Source organism: Peromyscus maniculatus, chromosome X (assembly GCF_049852395.1).
Source record: "Peromyscus maniculatus bairdii isolate BWxNUB_F1_BW_parent chromosome X, HU_Pman_BW_mat_3.1, whole genome shotgun sequence".
In the NCBI taxonomy this organism is placed as follows: Eukaryota; Metazoa; Chordata; class Mammalia; order Rodentia; family Cricetidae; genus Peromyscus; species Peromyscus maniculatus.
This window is the reverse complement of record NC_134875.1, coordinates 96499543-96518884: the sequence shown is the minus strand read 5'-3', so window position 1 is coordinate 96518884 and position 19342 is coordinate 96499543. Positions and strand designations below refer to the sequence as shown.

At 35.2% G+C, this 19342-nt stretch overlaps 1 protein-coding gene across 1 annotated transcript in view; it reads right to left on the bottom strand.

Annotated features, from left to right (window-relative positions):
* Il1rapl1 (interleukin 1 receptor accessory protein like 1) overlaps positions 1–19342 on the bottom strand; it is a 1285879-nt gene that overhangs the window by 1089729 nt on the left and 176808 nt on the right. The window contains exon 2 of the mRNA XM_016006057.3: positions 17192–17296. Within this exon, the coding sequence (XP_015861543.2) occupies positions 17192–17273 (82 nt within the window). The 5' untranslated portion in view covers positions 17274–17296. The remainder of the gene's footprint in view (positions 1–17191; positions 17297–19342) is intronic.

Below are 19342 nucleotides of genomic sequence, written 5' to 3'. Positions count from 1 at the left end.
CTGATTCTTGGGATTTCTCTCTTCCCTTCCATCTGAAAAAGAACTCACATGCCCCCAAGGGCCTAATCTCACAATAAGTTTTGTAGAGTAATCAAACACTAGGGAGCTTTTTTTTTAAAATCTTACAGTAAAATCCAAAAGGTGTCATATCTAAAATATGATTATTTTTGCTGATTGCCTAAAGATCACAGAGTAAAATTCAAATTTAGAATGAGTAATAAAATGAATGACAGACACAAAGAATTTTTTTCCTTAATTATACTGTCTGGCTTGATCAACTAGGGATAATATGAGGTCTGCATAATAAAATTCTAAGTTTCAAAGTTTAATTTTTTAAGTCATGCAGAAACAGATTTGGGAAGCATAAAAAAGACATAAAATGAAAACCAAAAAATTTAATCAAAATTAAAATAGCTGCATAAATGAAATTCATTGCATGCTAGTTTCTATGTCAGGCATCATTTTAGTGGAGCATATGTTATTATCTCATTCAGAATATGTCAACAGTGTTATCATTCACGATATGGTTATAAGAAATAAAATGAGATAAATAAATACTATTCTGTTTGTTCCAGCTGTATCTCAGAACAAAAGAACATTAATTTCAAAACAGATTTGAATGCCATCATGGTAAAGTGCAAGGGAAAATAAAGACATCAGTAATTTATAAGTTTTATATTATATAAGGAATGGTTGAAGATTTAGAAGTCATAGCACACAGTGTTTTTGAAGGGTGTGTGAACATAAACTTGATCTTTTAAAAGTTTGTCATGTAAAATTATTCATAAAATAGAAAGCATTGCTTTTTTAAAAAATACTAGTAGCTGAATGGAAGGATGAACCAAGTGAAACAATAGCAAGCAAACCAGCTAACAGTAGACAACTTGGAGGAGCAAATCAAAGTTGGACCACTCCATCCATGCGGCACAATGAGACTCCCTTCGATTAGCTTCTGTAGATTGTCTCATTTCAGACAATTAGAGCTAGTTGCACAAAAAATTGTCTCATTCAAAACATGTTTTGAGAGGGCTTACAAGATCCCAGTGGAGCTACCAAACTTCCTTTGTTTTCCTAATTGAAAACTTAGAAGGTAATAACCTCCTCTCAATCCATAGAAAGCCGGAAACCCTAGGATACAAAGCAGTTTCCAAAGAAATTTAAAATAAAATCATGTATCATTAAAAATTGAACAAAACAAACCAAGCATGTCTCCCAAACAAAGTGAAAACATTCCTTTGAAACAAACAGTAAGTCACCACTGTTCATTGCAGAGTGGCATGTCAGTTACAGAGCGGCAGAATGAATGTGCCAGTTGCCAAATTGAACTAATTCATGTTCTGAATTACAATAAAACACCCTCAATGCTGTGGGCCACTTCAATTCAGCACTGTTCCTGAGGTTTGCTGTGATCTGTCTTGGGGGAACTATAGGCATTGAGCAGCTGCTCTGGCTCATACTGTACTCCTCCCAGGCACCATTCCACTCAGGATTCCTTTATGGAACCTAGGGTTCCATCACAAAGGGGCCGCCATGGTCACCCATGTGCCCAAACCTCCAACGGGTAAGGAGGAAAACTCTGCAAAATTCCTATAAATAATGAAATGTGTTGACTACTAAAGTACCCTTTAGATGAACAGAAGAAATTTCATCTCAAGATCCATTTGCCAGTCTTTAGCCATTATAAACCCAGCAGGAGATTAGAGTCAATAATCAGGAGTGGTCATATCATTCCAACAGCTAAAGGTAAAAATTTACTTCCCCCTTTCCAAGGAAATACAAACTCTTATAAAACTGTTCATTGCTTGTGTAACGATTGGTCTTGCAATGCTCTGTGTAAGACACTGGGTGAGTGAGAGCTTGTAAGTGGGAATGAAGTTGAAGTATACAGAGTTCATTCCTCAAGGAACTCCTTGTATTTGAGAAGAGTTATGACAAGCACATAAATAACCACAGGAAAATTCAGAGTGCTGTGATGATATTTTTAAATTCAACAGCCAAATAAAATATGTATAATGCATTAATTATGCAATAACTTCTTTAAGTGCAGTGATTCTGAGATGCATCCATAAACTTGTATATTTTACATTCAATGAGCTGAGACTATTTAGTAACATAATAAAAAAATTTAAAAACACAGCACTCACATATCCCAACTGTCTTTAAAGTTTTATACCTGGAATAGAGCAGCCCATTGATAAAAGTGTGTTTCATGAATGTTTAATTAACTTGTTTATATACCTATGTGAAGGAGTGTACATACAGATATGTGCCTATCATACTTAGTGGTATAATTTAAATGAAGCCTGGAGCCTTGAAAAAAGTCTTTCCCTGTGTTAGCTTGAAATATTTCACATAAATTTCCAGGAGAAGATTCATTGATACAATCCTACACTCTAACTACAAAGCCAAAATATATTTGAAAGATCTCTGAGGAGAAATTGACCTTAGGGATGTGCTCTGTTGAAGATATCAGCTACAAGTGAAGGATTTGGATCTAAAGCTGTCAGTTTTATTCAGTCTGAATGTAAAATAAAAAAAGATGCATTATTTTGAAAACCTACATATGTATTTGATAAGAAAGAATACAGATTAGAAATGCTACCTGTTAATGCTTAACAGATTTTTTAATTCAGTAAGAACAGATAAAGTTAACCTCACTTTGCTTTTTCAGCTGTACAATCACTAATTTTAATTGATTCCAGTTATTACTAGCAACCAATGTCCTTTTCTGTCCTTTTCCTATTCTTAGTACCATTGTCCAAATTCAAGACTTTCTTGCCTGGACTACTCGAGTCCTTTCCATTGTGTCTGGTCAGGATACTCCTGTTAAGTGTTGAATTTCTTCAGTGCTTCCCAGTTCCTTGTTAACATTGCTTATCATGCCATACAAAGCCCTTAATTGTCTGACTCAGATCTTTTACCATGCTTTCTTCTCACTCCTTCCTTCACCCCTGCTTTTCACAAATGTCTCTGTATTTAAGCATTATTAAACTCTTAGAGGTAAAACCTAAAGCTCTTATAGCCAGAAAGAATAATGATAGACATAGTAATGACCATGACATATGCCAATGATGTGATTCCTATTTCCAGTGAATATAATGGAATGCATTGAAAAGGTGGTGCTTAATATATGATTAGGGGTCTGGAGACATGCATGGCTCTACGGTTAAGTGTGTGTACTGCTCTAGTAGATGACCCAAGACCAGTTTCATGTACTCATGCCAGGTAGCTTACAAACACCTGCAACTTCATTTCCTGAAGGATGAGATGCTTCTGGGCTCTGTACTCACATGCACATATCCATACACAAAACACAAACATCCACATAAATATAAAAATTTTAAAGATATGATGAAATTAAAGTTTTTGGATGAGAGTAGTATTTATAAACCTGGTGGATCCATTATAATCACAGGAGGACAAGAGTCAGAGAAGACTGGAATAGTGGAAGCAGAGTCAGAGAGAGGATAAAGACTGGATTCATAAAGCATGTCATGGAACTGGTTCTTAGTAGCTGGAAATGATTGAGAAATAAATATTCTTTCCAGGTCATCCTGAAGGACTATGACCATGCTGACACCTGAATTTTAAGAATTTTGACCTCCATAAGTGGAAAACAGTAATTGTGTGTTACTTTAAGCCACTAAATTTGTGATAACTTGCCCAGCAATAGAAAATTACATATGTGAATCCAGTATCACTTATTCTTTGTAAGATCTTTAATAGCAGAGATTATGTATGTTTATATTTCTAATCCTTGGAGAATTTAGTACAGTTGCTTATTTACAGTTGTTTTGTACAAAAAATTTGCTGAATATAAAAAGAGACCAGAACTGACTGATGAATAAGAAACAATAATGTCGGCCGGGCGGTGGTGGCGCAGGCCTTTAATCCCAGGACTCGGGAGGCAGAGCCAGGCGTATCTCTGTGAGTTCGAAGCCAGCCTGGGCTACCAAGTGAGTCCCAGGAAAGGCGCAAAACTACACAGAGAAACCCTGTCTCGGAAAAAAAAAAAAAAAAGAGGAAACAATAATGTCTATAGCATCACTGCTTCCAAAGTTATGAAAGAAGAGATTTTTTTAATGTGAAAAGTGTGTTGTTACAAAAATAAGTTTTCCATATGTGTCAAATCAAAACAATCACTACAGTTATGAGAAAATTATATCAATAACTTTTGTAATATGACTCATGAGTATGGTAGAGTAAGAATGAAGTGATTAAACAAAAGAGTGAGTGAAGAAGGAGAAAGTGAAGGAGAAGGACAAGAAGAGGAAGAGGAAGAAAAAAGAGAAGAAGAAAATGAAACCCTAATCTTATAATATATCCAGGAATAGTTGATGTCAGTCAATGTTATCAAGCACTTAATACTTTGTCTTCAATAAACACTCATGCTTGTGTACAAAATCAAGTGGGTTGTTTTTCTTTTCATTTGAAAATTGCCTCAACACATGAAAACTTAAATGGTTTAAAAACAAACATATTCCTACTCATTATATGTGTGTTCAATATTTGGAAACAGAAACCTTTTAAGTTTAGAAATTTTGTTATTCTGTTTGTTTATAGATCTGTGTGTGCATATATTTGTTTGTGTACATTATGTGGCATTTATCTAAAAGAATATTTACAATTACTTCCTCCACTGCCCACCTCTGACAAGGTAGTCCAGGCTAGACTCAAAATCACAGTGTAGGCAACAGTGGCCTCCACCTTGAAGCTGTCCTTTGGACTTAGCCTCTGGTGTGTTGACATTAAAAGTGTCTTCCACTACACCTGACTAGAAGTTTTTTACTTAATATATCACTATCCAAGAATTTCTCTTTAGTATTCCTTTGTGAGTTTATGAAGATAACAATATTCAACAAGGTAATTTGGCCTAATGAATAGATCTTTGCATTTGCCTTTACTGTTCTCAGATGGTCTCATGTCTTATTGCAAACACAGTCTAGTGAAAAGCGGGAAAATATAAGTCAGGAATGGCAGAATTATCCAGAAAAAATTTTCATTTTCATAAATCTACCAATATTTCTTAGTAATATTATCAATAAAAAATTACTTAATGTTCATCTAATTGTCATACTTGAACTATTGCTATTAAAGTTACAATTTGTGCGTTTTACAAGTCTGCAAGTCTAGCTCAGAAGGAGGAATAGCAGCTTTCAAGGCAGTTTAGGCTACATAGGTAGGAAACTTTGTTGTTTTAAAAAAAATCATCAAATAAAAATATGAGGCTGGGCAGTGGTGGCGCACGCCTTTAATCCCAGCACTTGGGAGGCAGAGCCAGGCGGATCTCTGTGAGTTCGAGGCCAGCATGGTCTACCAAGTGAGCTCCAGGAAAGGCGCAAAGCTACACAGAGAAACCTGTCTCGAAAAACAAAAAAAAAAAAAAAAATGAAATGGCAAGCTTTGAATAAAAGAGACACTTTATACTCTATAACACAAATGTACTTGACCATAATTTTACATTTGACGGTAGAGGGTTACAAATTAGTGTACCTTAATATGTAATTATATCTTAATTTCAAAAAAATAACATGAAAATAATGTTATGAAACTGTAGAACTTTGATGTCTCCTTAAAAACTCCTAGTAAAGTTTTAATAAGCTACAACATGAAACATGTAGTAAAAACTAAAGAAATTGGAGAAAATGAATCAATTTCTGAGCAATAATTTGTTGAAAAAGTGCTCCCACATTTATTTGCTTTTTGTATTTTTATGTTTATTGCTGCATCTTTATCAGTGTCAAAGAGCCACAAGATGGCATTGGAGAGTCCAGTTATTTTACAGCATACATTTAGGAGAAAAACTGGAATAATCTTAGTAGACTTTCTTTCTAATATGAAATACATTCCAAGGGAAAAATAAGCAGTTCATTACTATATGGAAAAATTTTCTTGGCATATATAAATCTAATTTTCCATTACCATCCACACACATAATATGTACATTATACATGGAACATGAAGTAACTGGAATGTGCATTTGAGATCAAAGTAAATCAATGTAACAAACCTAAATAGAAAATATTATAATGTGATTATTAAAATACAGATAACAACGAATGTGAAGAACACTTAGAGAAGAGACTCATTGATGGCATTTTAAAAAAAAAATCCATATATATCCCCCAGAGATGTTAAAGCTTGGAAATGTTAACGATTATCTTTATCTTTAGCAATGCTTCCAATGCACAGGCATCATAAAACATCATAAATCTACTGAAGAAAATTTGTCTTGAATAAGTTTTTTCTTTAAGAATTAAAACAGAGTTTATTATTGTGAAATGTCAAAGTCACTTTTACCTAGATACAGTACAACCTGCAAGGAAATTTTTTGACACAGGGTCTCACTGGCCTGAAACTCACTATTTGTACAAGGTTGTCCTTGAACCCACAAGGATCCACTTGCCTCTGCCTCCCCAGAGCTGAGATTAAAGGCCTGCACCAACAGTATGCTTATCAAGAAAAATGAATTTAGTGTTGCAACATGTATTTTTAAACACTAAACAACCTAGATGCCCTTCAAATGAAGAATGGATAAACAACATGTGGTAACTATACACAATGGAGTACTACTCAGCAGAGAAAAACAATGACATCATGAGGTTTGTAGGCAAATGGATGGAACTAGAAAAAATCATCCAAAGTGAGGTAAGGCAGACTCAGAAAGACAAACATGGTATGTACTCACTCATAAGTGGATACCAGATGTAAGGCAAAGGATAACCAGACTGCAACTCACAACTCCAGGGAGGCTACCTAGGAAAGAGGACCCTAAGAAAGACATAGGGATGCCCAATGACAGAGAAATTGATGATGAGATCTATATGAGAAAACTGGGGGTGGGGGTGGGTAATAGAGGGCAAGGGTCAGGGGAAAGAGAGCTTAGGGGAGAAGGAAGTCCCAGCTGGATCAGGAGCAGTGTGGGAGAACAAGGAAAGAGATACCATGATAAATGAAGACCCCATGGGAATAGGAAGAAGCTGAGTGCTAGAGAGGTCTCCAGAAATCCACAAAGATACCTCCACTGTAGACTACTGGCAATGGTCAAGAGAGTGCCTGAGCTGACCTGCTCTGGTGATCAAATGACTGAACACCCTGGCTGTCATGATAGAACTCTTATCTAGTGTCTGACGGAAGTGCATGCAGAGATCCATGGCCGAGCCCCAGGTGGAGCTCTGGGAGTCCAATTAACCAGAGAGAGGAGGGATTGTTTGAGCGAGAATTGTTGAGACCATGTTTGGAGGAAGCACAGGGACAAATATCCAAACTAGTGGAAGTGCATGAACTGTGAACCAATGGCATAGGAACCCCCATGGAACTGGACCAGGCCCTCTGGATAAGTGAGACAGTTGATTAGCTTGAACTACTTAGGAGGCCCCCAGGCAGTGGAGCCAGGATGTGTCCTTGGTACATGGGCTGACTTTTTGGAGCCTGGAGCCTATGCTGAGACACATTGCTCCTAGGGAGGAGGGGACTGGATCTGCCTCCGCTGAATCTGCCAGGCTAGGCTGACTCCCCAGGGGAGAACTTGCCTTGGAGGAGGTGGGAGTAGGGGGTGTATTTTGGTGGGGAGGGCTGGGGGGTGGGAGGAGGGAGGACGGGGGAATCCGTGGCTGATATGTGAAACTGTTAACCAACATTCATGTTTTTCCTTAACTGAAACTTTGTTTGACACTGATACTTTCTGGTTCATGGTGGTAACACCAACTGTAAAGGAGAAAGTTCAAAGTAATCAGAAATGAATTCAAGTTACTTGTGTTAGTATTAAGCCCTGTCTATGTCAGTACTCTTGATCAGTTTGTATAGACATAAAATAGGTTGCAGAACAAAAAGGTCATTTGTGTAGCATTGAGTCTGTAAGAAAATGTTTATTGGTACTTGTTAAATTAACAAAATAATAAACCATCATTTGTTCTGATAGTGTTACGACTTAAAATTGCTCCTTTATGAATGAGAAACAAAGGATTTGAAAGATTCATGGATTTTTTTCTAGTAAACAAGGCTTAATAGCATCTGGGTTGAAATCCCGGTATCTTTGTTTCTGATGCTGTAAATATCATGATATTCACAGATCAATCGAAACCATTTCTGGAAAAATAAGTGAACACAGGTGTTTTTAGTGATCATTGTAGACAAATACTGGAATGCCAATATCAGCTTTCTGTGCAAATAAACTGTCAACAGTTATGGCCAACATGAGGATTAACTATACAAGTTTCTAATATGCTTCTCTTTGTATGAACTAATGGGATCTCAAGCACAATAGAATTACCCTATTTAGGGTTTATTGTATGTCAGTCATAATTAAGTCTGGGTACAAGACATTTTGACTGGAAAGAACATATTTTTCAGTAGCATAATTCTCATCAATATGGACAATCAAGCGTTTTACATTTGTTTAACCCAAACAGGAAAAAATTTCTAAGTTCTAAATCATTGAATAAACATTTAAGCCTAAGTAGCATTTTATATACTGATTATGAATAACAGGGATGTTTACAGATGTACATGATTTTAAGATTTGCAGGGACATGGGAAGAGTTGAAAAGAGAATAGAGAATGGGAAATGATGTAAATGCAGTATTCCTTTATGAAATGCTAAAAAAAACAGTAAATGGAAATAAAATACAAACATTACATCAACTGCTTTCATACTCCTTTTCCTCTCAGCCTCCACCTTCTTCTAAATTTTGATTTAGTGACTTATTTTCACTATCTTACTTAACTCCAAGATTTAAATCACTCTCTTATTTTGAACATTTCTCCTCTCTTGGTTTCCAGAAAAGTCCTAACTCCTTTTTCTTCTTCAATCTTTTTTTTTTTTTCATTACTTTGCATGACAGGCTGCTCTTTGTCTTACAGCCTCTTCAAGATCAGTTGACCCTTTTCATTTCCTTTCTGTTTTCTCTAGATGGTCTTATTCCATCACAATGCACTCAATTTGAGGATAAACAAAATCTATACCCATTAATAGTTGTGCCAGAAACCCCATCCAAGGACTGAGGAATCTGGATGCAGACATCCACAGCTAGGCCCCTGGGTGGAGTGCTGGGAGTCTAATTAGAAAGAAAGAGGAGGGTTTATATGAGCGAGAATTGTTGAAACCAAGGTTGGAAAAAGCACAGGGACAAATAGCCAAACGAATGGAAACACAGGAACTATTAACCAAAGGCTGAGGGACCCCCAACTGGATCAGGCCCTCTGAATAGGTGAGACAGTTGATTGGCTTGATGTGTTTGGGAGGCATCCAGGCAGTGGTACCGGGTCCTGGGCTCCCTGCATGAGATAGCTGTTTGAAACCTGGGACTTATACAGGGACGCTTGGCTCAATCTGGGAGAAGGGGACTGGACCTGCCTGGACTGAGTCTATGAGGTTGATCTCAGTCCTCGGGGGTGGCTTTGATCTGGAGGTGGTGGGAATGGGGGGAGGGGGTAGGGGGGAAGGGGAGGGGGGCAGGAAGGGGGAGAACAAGGGAATCTGTGACTGTTATGTAGAACTGAATAGTATTGTAAAATAAAAGAAAAAAAAATAAAAAAAGACTCCTAAAGAAATGTACTCTCCCCCTTAAAGGCATGGCCACATATAACTGAAATGATATCCTTGAGCCAGCAGACCATTTGGTAATGCAATAAAGAATTTCAAGGTAATCATTAAGAATTATCAAAAGTGGATACTAAAACAATTTACATCAGAAAAATCGGGAAAAAGCCATGTAAAGGTACAGTGAAATCCACAAACCAAGGTTCAACTGAAACCTCCAGAATCTAGGGAATCCAATGAAGGATTCTCCCATGAAGTCTCCAGCTCTTTAGAAGCATGGCTCTTGATTTCAAAAGTCTCATCTCCCAAACTGTGAGACAATTGATTTCTATTGTTTTAAGTAACCCCCTTTGTCCTATTTGTCACAGCAGCCACAGAAACTCTAGGTCAAAAATTCATCTGTTCAATATCCCTGCTAACACGGCTCATATTGCCACAACTAAACTTATTCCATCTCCTACTCTGAATAAACTGTCCTCCTTCCCTCTGTAACCGGCAACACCATCAATACATCTTCTTAAATTAGTTCATAATCCATCCCGCATACCCACCTGATACTATTAATTCTCCTTCAGAATCATATTTCATTATTTTTTTTTTATTTCTTTTCAGGCTCTCAATAAATCTCAGTATGATTTTCATCGAGTTCTTCACTGGTCACTCATAAATCCCATCAGTCTTTCTCACAGGGAGAATTAGCTGTCTAGAACTATATTGTAGTCTGTTGTGTCTTCTTTTCTGTGTAAAGGGAGATTTCCTGTTGGAATCACAGATGTGTGCAGCCTCGTTACATAGACAACAGGTAGCTTCATCTTAATCAGACACAGAAAACTGCACAGTATGTAGGTCTTCTTAGTCATAGGCATTAAATTTCTTATGGAGTGGATTTAAAGTAATTAAACACTAAACTAAAACTTTACCTTACAAGATAAAAATACAAAATCCTTTTTGGAACATGGAATACCTTAACATTCTATGCCCACTGTATTTTTGTAAAAGTCTTATTGTTCCCTTTAAATAAGTACTCATTCAAGTTTCTCTGCTTCTGAGACCTCTAGCATGATTGAATCACAATCCTCCCATTACAGAATGATTTTCTTTGTCACTTTCTTTCCAACCTCCTACATCTAATTGATCATCAAGCTCAATGGATTCTAACTTTAAAAATTGCTCTGTCTTCTGTCTTCCCTCTTCTCACTGCTGTTACTTTGATTCAGAAAGACGTTTTGTGTCCATTTTTCTTTTATCCCCCCTTAAAAAGGACAGATACTTTTTTTCAAGCTAAAACAAGTAATGATGTTTGTTCTTAAAAGCATTTTGTGCAGTCAGGATGTAACTTAAGTATGTCCATATTTTAAAGCATCATTAGTGTCTGGTTGCTGTTTTTCTCCTTCACAGTCCCTCTTTCTTCTCTTTCCTCTGACCTTCATTTCCTGCTCCTTCTCATTCTACATGTCTCTGCAGGGACCTCAGGGACATTCTGGCCCATTTAGCAAAACTATGCAACTTATTTGTTCCCATTTCTCCTATTTCTGTCTGGTCTCTGAATGACCATCCTTTTTGTAGTCTCCAATCCAGTTCAGTAAGATAGATATCTGAATTAGTAAATCACAAGTTGGGGTAAGCAAAATAATGTCGGTGGAAATATGCTTCCATTCTTATCCCTAAAACCTGTGACTATGATATTATATTAACTAGAAAAGGGGACTTAGCAAATTTGATTAAATTAATGACTTAATTACTAGGGGGATCATCATGGATTATCTCAGAATACCCATAATAATCCAAAGTGCTTATTCCAGGGAACAAGGCAAGAGAGTCAGAGTCAGAGAACCGAGATGCGACAGTGGAGGCACATTGAAAATGATGTGCAACCACAAAATAAAAGGCCAAGGAAAAGAAAATATGGAGTCTTGTCTATAATCTCCTAAATTCCACCTGATTTGAACAGTTAGCGTCAATAAATATAAGATTAAAATCTTAAGCATCATAACTGTGCTAATGTGTTAAAGAAGCATTGAATGTGTTAAAGAAGCATTGATCATATACTGTTTATGGGTACTATCACAATCCTTCACCTTAGCATTAAATATATAGGACAATATTTTCTTTTTCTTTTTGCTCTCATCATGTAGTACCATTCTGTTTCATTTATTAACTTGAAATACATCCCCTGAGAGTCATCTTGAAAGAGGTAAACATGTTGTCTTTTATCTTATTCAGGCAAACTGACCATGGACAGGCATATTTCTCTATGATTGGCCTTAATTGATAACAAGTATATAAAATTCATTGATGGAGAAAATTGTTGGCAGTGAAATTCAAAGGTGTACCATAGATGATTTTTACAAAAAGAAACCGAATGGGTTTCTGGTTAAGTACTGGGTTCTGAATTTGTCAGACTTATTATATTTAAAGGCATTATCTCAAATATAATGGAGCTTATGATATTTCTCATTTCAAGCTTGATTTTTTAAAGTACAAAAGTATAAGAAAAATTTCCAATAAATAAATATTTTGCATTTTTAACTTTAAGAAGTAAGGAAAGCTCAGAAGTTTGGTTTTACAAACTATCCCAAAGGAAAATAAAGAGAAATTCCTCATGCTTTTTGATGTATTTGACAAACAGAAAAGAAACACATGGTAATATAACAAAAGGCAGATGCTGAGGGACTAAGTTATCTCTTAAACATGTAGAATTAAGTTCATTGACTTCCAGGAATGCCCAAGAGAACATACATAAATCACATTGGCATGAGGTATAAATAGTCCACATGGATTTTTCTTTTCTATACTGTTAAATTTCACTTCTTTAGTAGTGTAATGTGTATTACTTAAAGAAATGAAGATTCACATATAAACAAAACTTAGAACCTAAACTGTGTCTTTGGATATTTTTCCACTGTTTACTTTTAGAAATTATTGGGGCCAAAACTCTGTAGTTTTAATAAACCTCTTGAGGCTTGTCTTCCTGTTGCTGTCAGTAAGAATTTCTTCTAAATCACTTCACACAAACAGGTGTCTCTTGGCAAGTCTTAGAATAAAGAGAAGATCAACTCCCTGCAGCAATACTCTTACTGTGTAACAGCTTACTGCTCTAGGGAATTTTTATGTATCATTAATCTTCTCTAGAATAATATGAACTTCATGATTTATGTAACATGGCCACTTATTCCTCTCTATATGCTCTAATAACTATGAGAACTTTTCTCTAAGCTCAACTTTTCATGTGTCTGTCATCAAGAGTTATACTCTGCCAGATGGCAATTTCTGATCAATATGATCAAAAGCAAACTCTAGGCACGATGATACTGTTGCCACTTTAAAACAGCATTAAGTCCAGTAAAATTCCGTTACAGAAATATCTGGAGTCACTTCTTTCGAATAGACTGAAGACTATATTCCAAAACTTCAAAATCACTTATGGTTTGTAAAAGTTCCTTGTCTTCATATAAACCCCCAATATAACCTGTTCTAGGTGGTGCTTATCATGAGTTGTTTTTTTCTCCTTCACTAGTCTCAAACAATACATTATAATGATCTCTTTTTAGGAAATAGAAACACGCTTGCTCTTCTCTCTCTCTCTCTCTCTCTCTCTCTCTCTCTCTCTCTCTCTCTCTCTCTCTCTCTCTCTCCTTTCTTTCTGTACATCTGTCTATCTGTCTGTCTGTTTTTCTTGGCCGGGTTCTGTGTACAGACCCCATAGGCCTGGAACTCACTATGCAGATCAGGCTTGTGCTGGGATTAAAAGTGTCTAGAACCACACTCAGCTACAGTTTTCCTTAATTGCCCCTCTTTTGTTTTCCTATTATCTTTGTAATACTGTGCTGGTCTTGTATCATTTTCATTGACTACTAAAACCACTCGTCACTTACTAAGTCACTTAATCATTCACTTATTAAGATATTTCAATGGCTAGAGGGTTTCAAAAATATAAAAGTATAGAATGATAGGTGGAAAAGAAAGGAAGGGTGGATCTTGGAAGAGTTGTGTAACAAGTGAATATGACAAAAATACATCATATGAAATTCTCCAAGAACTAATAAAACTAATAACAAAATATGACTGACTCGAAAAACAAAGCAAAAAGGTATATCAGTGAACCATGGTGTATTTGTTATTGCTGTTTTATATATTAGAAAAGAACATGCCGGGCTTTACCTTTCTGAACAAAATAATTCTAATATTCTTAAGGTTAGAAAGTACTTGTATGTGTTGGTGTAGACCTATAATCTTTTTTTTTTTTTTTTTTTTTTTTTTGGTTTTTTCGAGACAGCGTTTCTCTGCGTAGCTTTGCACCTTTCCTGGAGCTCACTTGGTAGCCCAGGCTGGCCTCGAACTCACAGAGAACCGCCTGGCTCTGCCTAGACCTATAATCTTAGCACTATTCAGGATCACAAATTTTAATGATGAAGATGTGCGATGTGTTTCTGTGATAGATCACTTGGCTAGCATGCACAAAACTGATCAAATCAGTTCTACAAAGAAGCAGTAACAATATTAACCTGAGTTATTTTTACTGACAAACTACCCAAGAATAAAACAAAGAAGGGCAAGAGGCATGGAGCTAGAGAAGATGGGACATAGAAAGGAGGGGACAGGATCCCAGGAAGGTATAGAAGAGTAGAAGAGAAGACTAAAATATGGAAGTGAAGAATAGAGAAGAAGAGGAAATGTGGTGATTGAAGTAGAAAAAGGCAAGGGAAAGTCAAACAGGAACATTAAGCTACACTGTATAATTTGGTTTGGACACAAAGAATCTTAAAGCAAACAATTGCTTTATATGCTTTTGTAAAAAAAAAAATTCAACAATTGACATTAACTCAGATGCTTACTTACTAAATTGTTGTGACATTTCACACATTTACCCGTAGCAGTAGTCTGTCCCTTCAAGTATTGCATAGATTTTTACATGTAAAATTGTTTCAGAAAAACAATCTATTGTATAGTAACAGCTGAATATTTGCTCCCAGAAAAATTCTTGATTCTCCACATATGCACAACCTTCAACCATTATTTGAGAGACCAGATTCAATCCTTATTTATCATAGCATACATGTATCAGAAATGGTTACTTAAAATGAAACACAAATTTGTATTTTGAATATTTCAATTCAGAAAGCTATAACCCTATTAGTTTTAATTTGTTTCTTAAATGCATAGCAGTAGGGGTGTAAGCCAAGGTGATAAAAATAATGCACCTCTGTTTCTCTACGAGCTCCTATTGCTTTCCAATTAGTTTTGCTAATGAGAAATAAATATTTCATTCCAAATTTTTATGGAACGACCACACATGTTAGTCTGAAGTAAACACTACACACAATTAACATGCCATAAATCTCAACATTACATTGTGTATTTTAGTCGTGTTTTGTATGTTGTTAATTATCAAAGTATCTACTTCTTTTTCTTGTACTCACAGTGAATTAAAAATAATATTCTAGTATAACACACTTGAAAATCATTGGATCTTGAATTTTGTTTATTGAACCTTGTAAAGATTCATAAAATCAAAACAAAATAAATAATAAGAATAATAGAAAATAATAGCCATCTTAATTAATATGAAAGATCAAACATCAAAAGTTGATTCTGATTCTCGGGCCTTGGTGCCACTGGTTTTATCAGTTGGGATGGGTATGAAGATTGAACCATTTATATTTTAAGGTAAAGATGCTAAGGGCACTCCTCTTCTTGATCTATGGGGATTGGTGATGTTTCTATTCAGTAAGACATATATATATTTCTCTCAAAGAGGGCAAACATGGTAACAAACATAGTTAAATGAGTTAGTGCTATGAAAGTATATGAAAAAAAAATTGAATCTCAAGTTTTACAATTATTACTCAAAAACCACCTGAACAGACTAACATTCACATAATGTAAACACAACACACATTGGGAGGCAGTCACAAAATAAATTATAGATGAGAATTAGCAAGGCAAATGTTTCACTTACCTTCTTGCTTGTTTTGTATAATTATATAAAGATACATTTGGTTTGAGAGGTGAGAAGTAGGTATGTGACAACTGTATTAATAAACTGAAGAGTGTGAAATATTAGAATTCCAGCCTAATTAAGGATATCGTCTTAATAATACTCTCCTATTTTAGGTTCATGTCATTAAAATGAAGTTTACGTTTGAAACAAGTCATTAAGATTTCTCTGTGTCTAGAGCAAGAGATATGAATTGTCTAGTTTTCCCACATTTCTAGTTCTGCTCCATATTTCTCAAACATAGATTAAAAAACAAAGAAATTCTTGCTGGTAAGCAGAACTTATATAGAATAGACCTGTCACCACTATTTTCTGATGAGAAAAGGTCACATTTGCATTTCAATAAATCATACAACTGACATATGCAGAAAGAACTGAAAAAGCATATTTTATGTAATGAGCTATAATAACAAGGAAAATGAAGCTTTTAAGATTTAATCAACAATCAATCTCAGCTTATTATTTTCTTGCATTTAAACATGTCCACAAAAAAAATAAATAAAATAAAGTGCAAAACTACAAACACTATTTTTCTACATTTCCCACAATCACAGCAATGACATTGAAAAGTAGCATCATCAAAATGTTCTAGGGTCACTAATAGGCTCAGTAAAACAACTTTGCAGTGAACCCACACATAAATCCTTTCCCAATTGCTCCCCAAACTTTATCTACAGAAGGGGGTTCCTGAAAGCAGAAATGCTGTTCACTTCCTCTACATGGGGCAGTTTCCACTTTCTCATCAACACAAGGCAGATGCTATACTATCCAAATCATGGTGGCACAACACTGCAACCTTTTGAGACTCACCTCAATCTTTGTTTTTGTCTCTTGAGACCTCAGAAAGAACACACTCTAGTTGGAGCATTTCAACTCAATTCCTCTATTCTTCCTTTATGCCTAAAAGCTATTCCTTCTGAACTAAAATAATCCCATGTGAAGTTGGAAAATGGCAATGATAAATCATACCAATAGCTTACTAGACAGAACTTCACCTCAATATGTATTCAATTGGGCGTTATATGATTCCTTAACTCCAATTATGAAGAGACAACTGGACACTAATGGTGCCTAATAACAGGTAAACAGTCTGGGTTTCAACAATAATTGGATCACCATCACATTTCATTGCCATTATACTCTTTTTTTTGAAAAAAAAAAAACATTAGGGTAAATGCCACATCATTTTCTTAAATGACACTATTTTTACTTTAAATCCTTCTAAGTAATTCAGCAAAACAGCTGAAGTACAAGCCTTAAAAGAATTCACTATCGACATAGTTAATAAGGAAATAATACTATTAAGAAGTAAGGTGAAATAATCCACAGTAATGTTCCATAAAACAATGATGCTCTGTAAGAGAACATTAAAAAAATCACATTGTTTAATGGAATCTAAATGCAAACTTTTGTTATAGGACCTATTTAAGTTTCAAATTCATGGTAATATACAAGATAAGCCACATTAATTTTCATATACTAGCACTTTTACAATTGCCTATTAATATTCTTCACTCTTTCCCTGTATACCAACAATACTTACATAAAATGGATTCCTAATACTTCTCAACCTCTCACAAATAACACATGTGTACAGGTTGCAGTCACTTTCCATGATAAAAATAATGAAAACTAAAAGAGGCACTTCTTACCAGAACCTCTTTTGGTCACAACCTTCAGACTCTGAGTGAAAGTAGCATATAAGAGAATCAAATGCGGAATCGGAGCTTTCATCTTCCAGCTCTTAAAGGCCGTTCCTTAAAGGAAAGATAAGAAGGAAAACATAATTTAAAAGATTTAGTAATGCAATATAAGTATTTTGTGTGCATCTGTTTCTGGATAGATAGAATTGTGCCACATATTTTTGACGAACCTTGACCTCATGACACCCTCTAGCTTTAGCCTTCCTAGTGGTGGCATTTTAGGTAGGAACTAAAGTACCTTTATGTACTCTTATGCACCTTTTTGTCATATATATTTGAAGCAATGAATTACTCATAAGGAAAGAATGCCATAAACAGGATCTGCATTACATTTTTCAACAAATTGTACTTTGTAAGTTAAATCAAAATCAGTAATGTCCAAATTATGTTTCCATATGCTTTTCAGGATGATTTCAGATCATATGTTCACTCAAGGTTTAGAATTTCTCTAAACGTGGAGATCCCACTTTGCTTTAAATATCGAAAACAATCTACTCATTTTGCTTGCAATTTATTTTAATAAACATTACTGAAACCAACATTTTAAAATGTCTGCTGCAGCAACACACTGTGGTCTATTCGGTGATTTTCTTTACAAACAAAATTGTATCAATTGTATATCTCTAAAGATCTGTGATATTATAACCATCTTGTAAAAACCTGAAAAACATACTTCAGGAAAAAAATGTAAGGCATTTGCCTATATTGATTGATAGAAAGTACAGTGTCAATAAAAGATACAAAGATTATGTTATCTATTATAAAGGTTTGTTCAGGTTACTAAGACATTAGCATACTGTTTGAATTTACAAAAGGCAAAATATTTCCTTTTAAATTAATGAATATACATTTACTTCTCCCAAGATGTCATCCCTTTTCTAATTTTACAAAGAGAAAATTGACAGATTGTGTATACTTATGGCATATAATATGTTACTTCGGTACGCACATAAATTATGAAATGGTTATCACCATCAAGTAAGTTAACACATCTATCTCCTGATATAGTTGCCTTTTATAGCTGTATATCAGATACCTAAAATTTATCCAATTACAGGGGCAAGTTTGTGCTCTTGGACCAACATCTGTTCATTCTCCTAGAAGTCTTTGGAACACACCAATTTACTGTTCCTTTTCCTTTTTATTACAAGATGAAAATAGTAGAGTTGAGCACTTCAGGACTGAATTTGAAAAGTAGCAAGTCAGAACACAGTTCACATATATTGTAGGCCCATGACAGCACAAATTTCTTTGCAAGACATTTGAAGACTGCTCATAGCCATCTGTCTATCACTATGGGTTTATTAAATATGAGAAAGCTGAAATTGCAGTTTGACAGTTACTTTTTTTGCTCTCTCACCGCCTCAAGTATCTGAATAATTTTTAAATAATTAATTCAATTACATTAACAAAAGTCTGCTAAAATATACTCCACCTTATAAATCAAAATCAAAATCCATTCCCTTGGTGCATCATAATCATTATATCAGAAAACTAAAATATAGCACCAAGAATAAGCTGTTTTAACACTTCAATGCATTTACATGATGATGGCATTTTTTTAAAGCGAAGACCTAGAGTTCATGTAAATAGATAAATACAGCTCTTCCAAAGAGCCAATTCATCAGGCATATCCAAGTAAATGCCACATTTCATTGCAAGACTAAGTCATGCATTCTTAGAATCCAAGTCCCATTTCCCAGCCACCACACTAACTAGAGCTGCAAGAAATCTTAAAAGTTGGTATCTTCAGCCTTCAGGATAGCAGCAAGAATCAGTTCCTTTCTCAATGGGAGTTTAACGTGTGCTGCCCAAGAAACGCCAGGATCCAAATGTAAAGTGCAAGCCCTCTCAGTTTAAATATTATGTTACTTTATTCTTGTTAAAATACTATTTTCTTACCCATTTCATTTCTATGAGACACACAGCCTAGTTTGCAATTCTATTTCTTAAATTCAAATTGGTTTAGAAAGCATCAATTTTGTAACATCATGATCCTTAATTGAATCTCTTTAAACTGTGTATAAGGAAAAAAAAGATTTATATGCGTTTCATAGGCTTAATGTCTTAGTCAATCTATAATAATCTCTACAAATGTCT